The 13,713-nt window shown below is 37.4% G+C and overlaps 1 protein-coding gene across 1 annotated transcript in view; it reads right to left on the bottom strand.

Moving 5' to 3' along the window:
* LOC148544849 (uncharacterized) overlaps positions 1-10,393 on the bottom strand; it is a 90,591-nt gene extending 80,198 nt beyond the window's left edge. Inside the window, exons 1-2 of the mRNA XM_088498997.1 lie at positions 10,295-10,393; positions 9,005-9,913 (exon numbers count right to left, since the gene is read on the bottom strand). Of these exons, the coding sequence (XP_088355123.1) occupies positions 9,005-9,913; positions 10,295-10,393 (1,008 nt within the window). The remainder of the gene's footprint in view (positions 1-9,004; positions 9,914-10,294) is intronic.
* Between the last annotated feature and the right edge of the window lie 3,320 nt (positions 10,394-13,713).

Raw genomic sequence — 13,713 nt, 5'->3', positions numbered from 1 at the left:
GTTCAACGCCAGATTCTTGCCCATTTCTGGCGTTGAACGCCAATCCTGCCTTATTTCTGGCGCTGAACGCCAGTTTTGGGCATGGTCTGGGCGTTCAGCGCCAGCCTTCCACCTATTTTCTGGCGTTTTAGTGCCAGAATTATTTTTCCCTGGGCTCTTACTGTCCTCAGGGGAATCTTTGGTGGGTTGCTCATTTCTTGAATTTTTGATGCCTTGAGGTGGGGTATTTAATGTTTTCCCACTTCTTAATTGAACTGCTTGGCATTCTTCTGCTATTTGCTTTGATAGCTGCTGCTTTGTTTGCTTAAACTGTTCTTCCATATGCATATTAGCTATCCTTGTCTCCTATAACCTGTCTTTGAATTCAGCTAGCTGCTTTGTTAGAAAATCTAATTGCTGATTGAATTCAGCAGCTTGTTTTACAGTACTGAATTCAGCAGTTACTGTTTTAACCTCTTCATTCATGGAAGGGTTGCTGCTTAGATACAGATGCTGATTCCTGGCAACTGTATCAATGAGCTCTTGAGCTTCTTCAATTGTCTTTCTCATATGGATAGATCCACCAGCTGAGTAATCTAAAGACATCTGAGCTCCTTCTGCAAGCCCATAGTAGAAGATGTCTAACTGAACCCACTCTGAAAACATTTCAGAGGGGCATTTTCGTAGCATCTCTCTGTATCTCTCCCAGGCATCATAAAGAGATTCATTATCTCCTTGTTTAAAGCCTTGGATGTCCAGCCTTAGCTGTGTCATCCTTTTTGGAGGGAAATATTGATTCAGGAATTTTTCTGTCAGCTGTTTCCATGTTCTTATGCTGGCCTTAGGTTGGTTATTTAACCACCTCTTAGCTTGATCTTTTACAGCAAATGGAAACAGTAATAGTCTGTAGACATCCTGATCTATTTCCTTATCATGTACTGTGTCAGCAATCTGTAGAAACTGTGCCAGAAACTCTGTAGGTTCTTCCTGTGGAAGACCGGAATACTGGCAACTTTGCTGCACCATGATAATGAGCTGAGGATTCAACTCAAAGCTAATAACTCCAATGGAGGGTATGCATATGCTACTCCCATATGAAGCAGTAGAGGGGTTAGAATATGACCCCAGAGTCCTCCTGGACTGTTCATTTCCACTTATGTCCATGATGGATTTCTATGGATATAACTTGGATTGATTTATCTTTTTATTTATTTTATTTTATAAGAAGTAAATACTTAAATAAAATAAAATAACTAAAAAGAATTTGAATTTTAAAAAATAATTTTTTTTTTTCGTAAAAAAAAATTTTAAAAATAATTAGTTAAAAAAAACGAAATTTTTGAAAAAGAGGGGAGATATTTTCGAAAATTTGAGAGAGAGAGAGTTAGTTAGGTAGTTTTGAAAAAGTTAAGAAACAAACAAAAAGTTGGTTAGTTAGTTGAAACAAATTTTGAAAAGATAGGGAGTTAGAAAAGATATTTTGAAAAGATATTTTTTTGAATTTAGTGAGGAGAGAGAAAAACAATAAGATTTAAAATTTTTAGATCTAATGCTCCTTGTTTTCGAAAATTTTGGAGGGAAAAACACCAAGGAACACCAAACTTAAAAATTTTAAGATCAAGACACAAGGAAAACTCAAGAACACTTTGAAGACTCACAAGAACACAAGAACATGAAGGAAGAACACCAAACTTAAAAATTTTTTGAAAACCAAACAAAATTTTCGAAAATCAAAGGGAAATCAACAAGAAAACACCAAACTTAAAGTTTGGCACAAGATTTAATAGAAAAAATTATTTTTGAAAAAGAATGTTTTGAAAAGAGTATAAAAGATTCTAACCCAATCAAATTAATGTTGTAGCCAAATGAGTTATGGGACCTTATTTTAAGAAAGATTATTTTTGAAAACACCAAACTTAAAGTTTGGCACAGGATTTAATAGAAAAATTATTTTTGAAAAAGGTTTTAAAAGATATGATAGCCAATTATCATGAACATAAACACCACGTTCTAAATAACTGAGCTATAAATTTAAAGTGTTTTAACAAGGGATAAATAATAAGAGACTCTAAACCAAAAAAAGAAGATTTTTCCTAATCTAAGCAACAAAATAATCCGTCAGTTGTTCAAACACGAACAATCCCCGGCAACGGCGCCAAAAACTTGGTAGCACAAATTGCGAATCACACTTTTCACAACTCGTACCACTAACCAGCAAGTGCACTGGGTCGTCCAAGTAATACCTTACGTGAGTAAGGGTCGAATCCCACAGAGATTGTTGGTTTGAAGCAATCTATGGTTATTTTGTAAATCTTAGTCAGGAAGTCAATTATGTTTATCAGTTGAATTGTGAATAACCAGTAGAGCATAAATTAAAAGTTACTTGTTGTGTAGTAATGGAGAATATGTTGGAGTTTTGGAGATGCTTTGTCCTCTGAATCTCTGCTTTCCTCTGTCTTCTGATTCACGCACGCACGTCCTCCTATGGCAAGCTGTGTGTTGGTGGATCACCGTTGTCAATGGCTACCTTCCATCCTTCCAGTGAAAACTACGCTCACGCGCTCTGTCACAGCACGGCTAATCACCGGTTGGTTCTCGATCCGGTTGGATTAGGATTTACTATCCTTTTGCGTCTGTCACTAACGCCCAGCCTTCAGGAGTTTGAAGCTCGTCACAGTCATTCAATCCTTGAATCCTACTCGGAATGCCACAGACAAGGCTTAGACTTTCCGGATTCTCATGAATGCCGCCATCAGTTCTAGCTTATACCACGGAGATTCTGATTAAAGAATCTAAGAGACACTCATTCAATGGATATAGAACGGAGGTGGTTGTCAGGCACACGTTCATGGGTTGAGGAAGGTGATGAGTGTCACAGCTCATCACCATCATCACAGTTAAGCGCGAATGAACATCTTAGATAGGAACAAGCGTGTTTGAATGAAAACAGAAATACTTGCATTAATTCATTGAGACACAGCAGAGCTCCTCACCCCCAACAATGGGGTTTAGAGACTCATGCCGTCAGAGAATACCAAGTTTAGATCTGAAATGTCATGAGGTACAAAATAAGTCTCTAAAAGTTGTTTAAATACTAAACTAGTAGCCTAGGGTTTCAAAATATGAGTGGACTATGATGGATGATGCAGAGACTCACTTCTGGGGCCCACTTGGTGTGCTGGGGCCCACTTGGTATGTGCTGGGGCTGAGATTTCGTGCAGAGGCCATTTGTGGAGTTGAACGCCAGTTTTTGTGCCAGTTTGGGCGTTCAACTCCAGTTTTTGACTCCAGTTTTTGATCCTTTTCTGGCGCTGGACGCCAGAATTGGGCAGAGGACTGGCGTTGAACGCCAGTTTACGTCGTCTATTCTTGTGCAAAGTATGGACTATTATATATTGCTGGAAAGCCCTGGATGTCTACTTTCCAACGCAATTAGAAGCACGCCATTTCGAGTTCTGTAGCTCCAGAAAATCCACTTTGAATGCAGGGAGGTCAGAATCCAACAGCATCAGCAGTCCTTTTTCAGCCTGAATCAGATTTTTGCTCAGCTCCTTCAATTTCAGCCAGAAAAATACCTAAAATTACAGAAAAACACACAACTCATAGTAAAGTCCAGAAATATGAATTTTTCCTAAAAACTACTAGAAATAGACTAAAAACTAACTAAAACATACTCAAAACTATATGAAATTATCCCCAAAAAGCGTATAAAATATCCGCTCATCAATATATTTTTGAATATTTTAAAAGCATGCAATTGACACCAAACTTAAAATTTAACACTAAACTCAAACAAGAAACACAAAATTGTTGGTTTTTTATGATTTATTAATTTTTTTGTATTTTTGAAAATTATTCTGGAAAAAAGAAAATAAAGAGATACAAAATTTTTAATAAGAATTCCAGGATTCATGCAATGTTAGTCTAAAGCTTCGGTCCAATAGAATTAGACATGGCCAAATGGCCAACCAAGCTTTAGCAGAGCATTAAATACAACAGCCAAATTGATGGGAACCAAAAGGTTCTTGCAAAGATAAGTGGAAACCTCAGTCCAAAAGATTAGACATGGCTTTACAGCCAGCCAGGTTTTAACAAATCTCATGAAACTCTGGAATTCATTCTTAAAAATTCTGAAGAATATTTTTATTTTATTTTTTCTTTTTTTTGAAAATAAAATAAAAAGCTTAAACATAAAATAAAATTACCTAATCTAAGCAATAAGATGAACCGTCAATTGTCCAAACTCGAACAATCCCTGGCAACGGTGCCAAAAACTTAGTGTGGGAAATCGTGATTCACACTTTTCACAACTCCGCACAACTAACCAGCAAGTGCACTAGGTCGTCCAAGTAATAAACCTTACGTGAGTAAGGGTCGATCCCACAGAGATTGTCGACTTGAAGCAAGCTATGGTCATCTTGTAAATCTCAGTCAGGCGGATTCAAATGGTTATGGGGTTTTGATAATTAAAAGATAAATAAAACATAAAATAAGATAAAGTTACTTATGTAATTCATTGGTGGGAATTTCAGATAAGCGTCTGGAGATGCTTTGTTTCTTCTGAACCTCTCCTTTCCTACTGCCTTCTTCCAACCATGCGTGCTCCCTTCCATGGCAAGCTGTAAGATCCTCCCAGTGAAAATGGTCTTCTACGGTTTCTGCACGGCTAATCTACTGTCGAATTTCTCGTCTCGGATAAAAAATACCAAGTACGGCTACCGCATGGCTAATCATCTGTCGGTTCCCACTAGTGTCGGAATAGGATCCATTGATCCTTTTGCACACTGTCACTGCGCCCAACATTCGCAGTTTTAAAGCTCGTCACAGTCATCCCTTCCCAGATCGTACTTAGAATACCACAGACAAGGTTTAGACTTTTCGGATCCCAGGAATGCTGCCAATGATTCTAGCCTATACCACGAAGATACTAATCTCACGGACTCGGTTCGTGTATTAGATATCCAAGAGAATATACTCCAGCTGTCATCCAATGACTACGTTGAACATCATGTAGACTGCTTTGTGGTTGTCAGGCACGCGGATCTTGGCTAAGCGAGTAACGAAGATTGGGTGATTGTCACGGGTCACCCCTTCATTTTGACTTAACTGAATTAAGTACGAGAGTATATCTTGGAGAAGAAGTAGGCGTGAATTGAAAGAAAAACAATAGTACTTGCAGTAATTCATGAAGAACAGCATAGCTCCACACCTTAATCTATGGGGTGTAGAAACTCCACTGTTGAAAATACATAAGAGAAAAGAGGTCTAGGCATGGCCGTGAGGCCAGTCTCCAAACGTCAACAATAGATGATAAAAGTTACATATGATTCCAAAAGATCCTCTAAAATAAATCTCTAAAAGTAGTTTTTATACTAGACTAGTAGTCTAGGGTTACAGAAAATGAGTAACTAAGTGCAGATAGTACAGAAATCCACTTTCGGGGCCCACTTGGTGTGTGCTTGGGCTGAGCATTGAAGATTTCATGTGCATATGCTGTTCCTGGAGTTAAACGCCAGCTTAGGTGCCAGTTTGGGCATTTAACTCCAATTCTGGTGCCAGTTTGGGCATTTTACGCCAAGAAGTTTTAGGCTGACTTTGGACTCCAGTTTGGGCCATCAAATCTCGAGCAAAGTATGGACTATTAAATATTGCTGGAAAGCCCAATTTGTCTATTTTCCAACGCAATTCAGCGCACTCCAGTTGGGCTTCTGTACCTCCAGAATTGCATTTCGAGTGCAGGAGGGTCAGAATCCAACAACATCTACAGTCCTTTTTCAGCCTTTGAATCAGATTTTTGCTCAGGTCCCTCAATTTCAACCAGAAAATACCTGAAATTATAGAAACACACAGAAACTCATAGTAAAGTTCAGAAATTTGATTTTTGCATAAAAACTAATAAAAATATAATAAAAAGTAACTAAAACATACTAAAAACTATGTAAAAATAATGCCAAAAAGGGTATAAATTATCCGCTCATCACAACACCAAACTTAAATTGTTGCTTGTCCCCAAGCAACTAAAAACAAAATAGGATAAAAAAAGATAAAATACAATAAATCTCAAAAATATCAATGAAGATTAGCTTAAATTAGATTAGCGGGACTTGTAGCCTTTTTGCTTCTGAACAGTTTTGGCATCTCATTTTATCCTTTGAAGTTCAGAATGATTGGCATCCATAGGAACTCAGAATTCAGATAATATTATTGATTCTCTTATTTCACTATGTTGATTCTTGAACACAGCTACTTTATGAGTCTTGGCCGTGACCCTAAGCATTTTGTTTTCCAGTATTACCACCGGAAACATAAATGCCATAGACAGATAACTGGGTGAACCTTTTTAGATTGTGACTCAGCTTTGCTAGAGTCCCCAGTTAGAGGTGCCCAGAGCTCTTAAGCACACTCTTTTTGCTTTGGACCATGACTTTAACCGCTCAGTCTCAAGCTTCTCACTTGACACCTTCACGACACAAGCACATGGTTAGGGACAGCTTGATTTAGCCACTTAGGCCAGAATTTTATTCCTTTGGGCCCTCCTATCCATTAATGCTCAAAGCCTTGGATCCTTTTTACCCTTTTCTTTTGGTTTAAAGGGCTATTGGCTTTTCCTGCTTGCTTTTTCTTTTTCTTTCTTCTTTTTTTTTTGCCATTTTTTTTTCATATTTTTTTCGCAAGCTTTTGCTTTTCACTGCTTTTTCTTGCTTCAAGAATCAATTTTATGATTTTCCAGATTATCAATAACATTTCTCTCTTTTCATTATTCTTTCAAGAGCCAACAATTTTAACATTCATAAACAACAAATTCAAAAGTATGCACTGTTCAAGCATTCATTCAGAAAATAAAAAGTATTGCCACCACATCAAAATAATTAAGCTAATTTCAAGATAGAATTCGAAATCATGTACTTCTTGTTCTTTTGCAATTAAAAACATTTTTCATTTAAGAAAGGTGAAGGATTCATAGGATATTCAAAGCTTTAAGACATAGACACTAGACACTAATGATCATGTAATAAAGATACAAACATAGACAAAACATAAAGTATAAAATTCGAAAAACAGAAAAATAAGAACAAGGAAATTAAAGAACGGGTCCACCTTAGTGATGGCGGCTAGTTCTTCCTCTTGAAGTTCTTATGGAGTGCTTGAGCTCCTCTATGTCTCTTCCTTGCCTTTGTTGCTCCTCCCTCATGGCTCTCTGGTCCTCTCTGATTTCATTGAGGATAATGGAGTGCTCTTGGTACTCCATTCTTAGTTGCACCATGTTGGAACTCAATTCTCCTAAGGAGGTGTTGATTTGTTCCCAATAGTTTTGTGGAGGAAAGTGCATCCCTTGAGGCATCTCAGGGATTTCTTGATGAGGAATTTCTTCATGCTCTTGTTGAGGTCCATGAGTGGGCTCTCTTGTTTGCTCCATCCTCTTATTAGTGATGGGCTTGTCTCCTTCAATGAGGATGTCTTACTCTATGACAACTCTAGCTGAATCGTATAGGTTACAGATGAGATGAGGAAGGTTAACCTTGCCAAAGTAGAGAGCTTGTCCGCCACCTTGTAGAGTTCTAGAGGTATGATCTCATGAACTTCTACTTCCTCTCCATTCATGATACTATGGATCATGATAGCCCGGTCTATTGTAACTTCAGACTGGTTACTAGTAGGAATGATAGAGCGTTGGATGAACTCCAACCATCCCCTAGCCACGAGTTTGAGGTCAAGCCTTCTTAGTTGAACCGGCTTGCCTCTTGAGTCTCTCTTCCATTGAGCTCCTTCCACACAAATGTCCCTAAGGACTTGGTCCAACCTTTGATCAAAGTTGACCCTTCTAGTGAAAGGATGAGGATCTCCTCTCATCATTGGCAAGTTAAATGCCAACCTCACATTTTCCGGACTGAAATCCAAGTAATTCCCTCGAACCATTATGAGCCAATTCTTTGGGTTCGGGTTCATACTTTGATTATGGTTCTTACTGATCCATGCATTGGCATAGAACTCTTGAACCATTAAGATTCTGACTTATTGGATGGGGTTGGTTAGAGCTTCCCAACCTCTTCTTCGAATCTCATGTCGGATCTCCGGCTATTCACCCATTTTGAGCCTAAAGGGGACTTCGGGAATCACTTTTTTCTTGGCCACAACTTCATAGAAGTGGTCTTGATGGACCTTTGAGATGAATCTCTCCATCTCCCATGACACGGAGGGAAATGTTTGAATTTAAATGGTGAGGTAGGTGGGGTTTATGATGGATGGATGTGAGTGGTGAAGAGAATATGGGAAAGAGGGTAGGATTTGATAGGTGAAGGGTATTTGGGGAAGAGTTAATGATGGAATTGGTCAAGGGTATTTGGGGAAGAGTGTTATGGAAAGGTGTGAAGAGGAGAGAAGAAGTGGTGGGGTAGGTGGGGATCCTGTGGGGTCCACAGATGCTAAGGTGTTAAGGAATTCTACTCCCTGCACCATCCTGGCGTTCAAACGCCCTAAGTGTGCCAATTCTGGCGTTAAACGTCAGCTCTGCTACCTTTCCTGTGTTAAACGCCAGTCTGCTGCCCCTTTCTGGAGTTTAACGCCAGCCAAATGCCAGACACCTTTTTCTGGCATTAAACGCCCAGAGTGATGCCCATTCTGGCGTTTAATGCCCAGAATGCTGCCAGGCTGGGCGTTAAACACCCATTCTGCTATCCTTATTGGCCTTTAAACGCCAGTAAGCCTGTCCTCCAGGGTGTGTTGTTTTTAATGCTATTTTTTCATTTTGCTTTAATTTTGCAATTATTTTTATGACTTCACATGATCATCAACCTAAAGAAAACATATGACAATGGAAAATAAATAAATATAATTAAATAACATTGGGTTGCCTCCCAACAAGCACTTTTTTAATGTCAATAGCTTGACAGTGAGCTCTTAGAGAGCTTCACAGAGACTCAGAGCTTGATAATGGCCTCCCAACACCAAATTTAGAAGTTGAGTGTGGGGGCTCTGTTTGACTCTGTATTGAGAGAAGCCTTTCATGCTTCCTCTCCATGGTTACAGAAGAATGTCCTTGAGCCTGAAACACAAGGCGGTCCTCATTCAATTGAAGGACTAACTCTCCTCTATCCACATCAATCACAGCTCTTGCTGTGGCTAGGAAGGGTCTTCCAAGGATGATGGATTCATCCTCATCCTTCCCAGTGTCTAGGATTATGAAATCAGCAGGAATGTAAAAGCCTTCGACCTTCACTAAGAAATCCTCCACAAATTCATAAGCCTCTTTCCTTGAATTGTCTGCCATCTCTAGTAAGATTCTTGCAGCTTGTACCTCAAAGGTCCCTAGTTTCTCCATTACAGAGAGTGGCATGAGGTTTATACTTGAACCAAGGTCACACTGAGCGTTCTTAAAGGTCATGGTGCCTATGATGCAAGGTCTTAAGAACTTTTCGAGATCCGGTTTCTTCTGAGGTAATTTCTGTTGAACCAAGGTATTTAGTTCATTGATGAGCAATGGAGGTTCATCCTCCCAAGTCTGATTACCAAATAACTTGGCATTCAGCTTCATGATTGCTCCTAGATACTGAGCAACTTGCTCTTCAATAATATCTTCATCCTCTTCAGAGGAAGAATACTCATCACAGCTCATGAATGGCAACAGTAAGTTCAGTGGAATCTCTATAGTCTTTATATGAGCCTCAGATTCCTTTGGTTCCTTATTAGGGAACTCCTTAGTGGCCAGTGGACGTCCATTGAGGTCTTCCTCACTGGAAATCACTGCCTCTTCCTCCTCTACAGGTTCGGCCATGTTGGTTATATTGATGGCCTTGTACTTTCTTTTTGGATTCTCTTCTGTATTGCTTGGGAGAGTACTAGGAGGGATTTCAGTAACTCTTTTACTCAGTTGACCCACTTGTGCCTCCAAATTTCTAATGGAGGACCTTGTTTCAGTCAAGAAACTAAGAGTGGTCTTAGATAGATCAGAGACTATGGTTGCTAAGTTAGAGCGACTCTACTTAGAATTCTCTGTCTGTTGCTCAGAAGATGATGGAAAAGGCTTGCTATTGCCAAACCTAGTTCTCCCACCATTATTATTATTATTGAAGCCTTGATTCGGCTTTTGTTAATCCTTCCATGAGAAATTTGGATGATTTCTCCATGAAGGATTATAGGTGTTTCCATAGGATTTTCCCATGTAATTCACATCTTCCATTGCAGGATTCTCAGGGTTATAAGCTTCTTCTTCAGAGGAAGCTTCTTCAGTACTGTCGGATGAAGCTTGCATTCCAATCAGATTCTGAGAAATCATATTGACTTGCTGGGTCAATATTTTATTCTGAGCTAATATTACATTTAGAGTATTAATCTCAAGAACTCCTTTCTTCAGAGTCACCCCATTATTCAAAGGATTTCCTTCAGAAGTATATATGAACTGGTTATTCGCAACCATTTTAATGAGTTTCTGGGCTTCTATAGGTGTCTTCTTCGGATGAAGAGATCCACCAGCAGAGTGGTCCAATGATATCTTGGACAATTCAGATAGACCATCATAAAATATACATAGGATGCTCCTTTCTGAAAGCATGTCAGAAGGACACCTTCTGATCAATTGCTTGTATCTTTCCCAAGCTTCATAGAGCGATTCACCTTCTTTTTCTTTGAAGGTTTGGACTTCCACTCTAAGCTTGCTTAACTTTTGAGGTGGAAAGAATTTGTCCAAGAAAGCATTGACCAACTTTTCCCAAGAGTTCATGCTTTCTTTAGGTTGTGAGTCCAACCATGTACTAGCTCTGTTTCTTACAGCAAAGGGGAAAAGCATAAGTCTGTAGACCTCAAGATTAACCCCATTGGTCTTGACAGTGTCACTGATTTGCAAGAATTCAGCTAAGAACTGATAAGGATCTTCCAACGGAAGTCCATGAAACTTGCAATTTTGCTGCATTAGAGAAACTAATTGAGGCTTAAGCTCAAAGTTGTTTGCTCCAATTGCAGGAATTGAGATGCTTCTTCCATAGAAGTCAGAAGTAGGTGCAGTAAAGTCACCAATCATCTTCCTTGCATCTCCACCATTGTTGTTATTTTCGGCTGCCATGTCTTCTTCTTTTTCAAAAATTTCTGTTAGGTCCTTTCCAGAGTTTTGTGCTTTAGATTCTCTCAGCTTCCTCTTCAGATTCCTTTCAGGTTCAGGATCAGCTTCAACAAGAATGTTCTTATCCTTGCTCCAGCTCATATGAAAAAAAAGAGAACAAAAAAGAAGAGGAATCTTCTATGTCATAGTATATAAATTCTTTTATGTGAGTAGAAGAATAGAAGAATAGAATGAAGAAGGGAGAAGAAGAAGAACTCGAACACAAAGAGAGGGAGAGGGTTCGAATTTTAAGAAGAAGAGTGTTAGTAAATAAATAAAATAAATAGAAAGAGATGAGAGAGAGAGAGAGAGTATTCGAATTTTAATTTAAAAGAAAAGAAAAATATTTTTTGTTTTTATTTTAATTATTAGTTAGAATTCGAATTTAACAAAAGAAATAAACTAAAATTAAAATTTAGAACAATTAGTTAATTAAAAAGAATTTTGAAAAATTTGTTAGTGGTTTTCGAAAATTAGAGAGAGAAAAGTAGTTAGGTGATTTTGAAAAAAATAAAAATAGTAGACTTTTAAAATTAAAACAAAAAGTCAAGTGGTTAATTGAAAAAGATTTGAAAATCAATTTTGAAAAGATATGAAGTTAGAAAAAGATTTTGAAATTAAGTTTTGAAAATGATATGATTGGAAGATATGATTGGAATTTATTTTGAAAAAAGATTTGGAAAGGAAATTAAAAAGATTTCATTTTTTAAATTAAAGTTGATTACTTGACTAACAAGAAACTAAAAGATATTATTCTAGAATTTAAAGATTGATCCTTTCTTAATAGGCAAGTAACAACTTGAAATTTTTGAATCAAAACATTAAATATTAGCAATAAATTTGAAAATATGAAGTAGAAATAAGAAAAAGATTTTGAAAATCAATTTTAAAATTTTCGAAAATATTAAGAAAAATGAAAAAAAGATTTGATTTTTGTATAAGACTTGAAAAGATAGAATTTTTAAATTGAATTTTTGACTTAACTAACAAGAAACAATCAAATTTTAAAAGTTTTGACTAAATCAACCCAAAATTCGAATTTTATGAGTGAAATAAGGGAAAGATATTATTTTTTATTTTTGAATTTTTAATGACGAGAGAAAAAAACAAAAAAAATGACACAAAACATAAAAATTTAAGATCAAAACAATAGGTGCATGCAAGGACACTTTGAATGTCAAGATGAACACCAAAAACACTTTGAAGATCATGATGAACATCAAGAACATATTTTTGAAAATTTTTAAGAAAAGAAAAACATGCAAGACACCAAATTTAGAAATTTTTAATGTTTAGACACTAATAATTCAAGAATGCATATGAAAAACAAGAAAAGACACAAAACAAGAAAATGTAAAGATCAAACAAGGAAAATCATCAAGAACAACTTGAAGATCAATGAAGAATACAATGCATATATTTTTGAATATTTTAAAAGCATGCAATTGACACCAAACTTAAAATTTGACACTAAACTCAAACAAGAAACACAAAATTTTTGGTTTTTTATGATTTATTAATTTTTTTGTATTTTCGAAAATTATTTTGGAAAAAGAAAATAAAGAGATACAAAAGTTTTAATAAGAATTCCAGGATTCATGCTATGTTAGTCTAAAGCTTCGGTCCAATAGAATTAGACATGGCCAAATGGCCAGCCAAGCTTTAGCAGAGCATTACATACAACAGCCAAATTGATGGGAACCAAAAGGCTCTTGCAAAGATAAGTGGAAATCTCGGTCCAAAAGATTAGACATGGCTTTACAGCCAGCCAGGTTTCAACATATCTCATGAAACTCTAGAATTCATTCTTAAAAATTCTGAAGAACATTTTTATTTTTCTTTTTATTTTTTTTGAAAATAAAATTAAAAAGCTTAAACATAAAATAAAATTACCTAAACTATGCAACAAGATGAACCATCAGTTGTCCAAACTCGAACAATCCCCGGCAACGGCGCCAAAAACTTGGTGTGGGAAATCGTGATTCACACTTTTCACAACTCCGCACAACTAACCAGCAAGTGCACTGGGTCGTCCAAGTAATAAACCTTACGTGAGTATGGGTCGATCCCACGGAGATTGTCGGCTTGAAGTAAGCTATGGTCATCTTGTAATTCTCAGTCAGGCGGATTCAAATGGTTATGGGGTTTTGATAATTAAAAGATAAATAAAACATAAAATAAGATAAAGTTACTTATGTAATTCATTGGTGGGAATTTCAGATAAGCGTCTAGAGATGCTTTGTTGCTTCTGAACCTCTGCTTTCTTACTGTCTTCTTCCAACCATGCGTGCTCCCTTCCATGGCAAGCTGTAAGATCCTCTCAGTGAAAATGGTTCTCTACGGTTTCTGCACGGCTAATCAACTGTCGGATTTCTCGTCTCGGATGAAAAATACCAGGTACAGCTACCGCATGGCTAATCATCTGTCGGTTCCCGTTAGCATCGAAATAGGATCCATTGATCCTTTTGCACACTGTCACTGCGCCCAAGATTCGCAAGTTTGAAGCTCATCACAGTCATCCCTTCCCAGATCCTACACGGAATACCACAAACAAGGTTTAGACTTTCCGGATCCCAGGAATGCTGCCAATGATTCTAGCCTATACCACGAACATACTAATCTCATGGACTCGGTCTGTGTAT

This window comes from Arachis ipaensis, chromosome B9 (assembly GCF_059453495.1).
Source record: "Arachis ipaensis isolate K30076 ecotype BB chromosome B9, ASM5945349v1, whole genome shotgun sequence".
Taxonomy (NCBI): Eukaryota; Viridiplantae; Streptophyta; class Magnoliopsida; order Fabales; family Fabaceae; genus Arachis; species Arachis ipaensis.
This window is presented reverse-complemented; position numbering and strand designations above follow the sequence as displayed.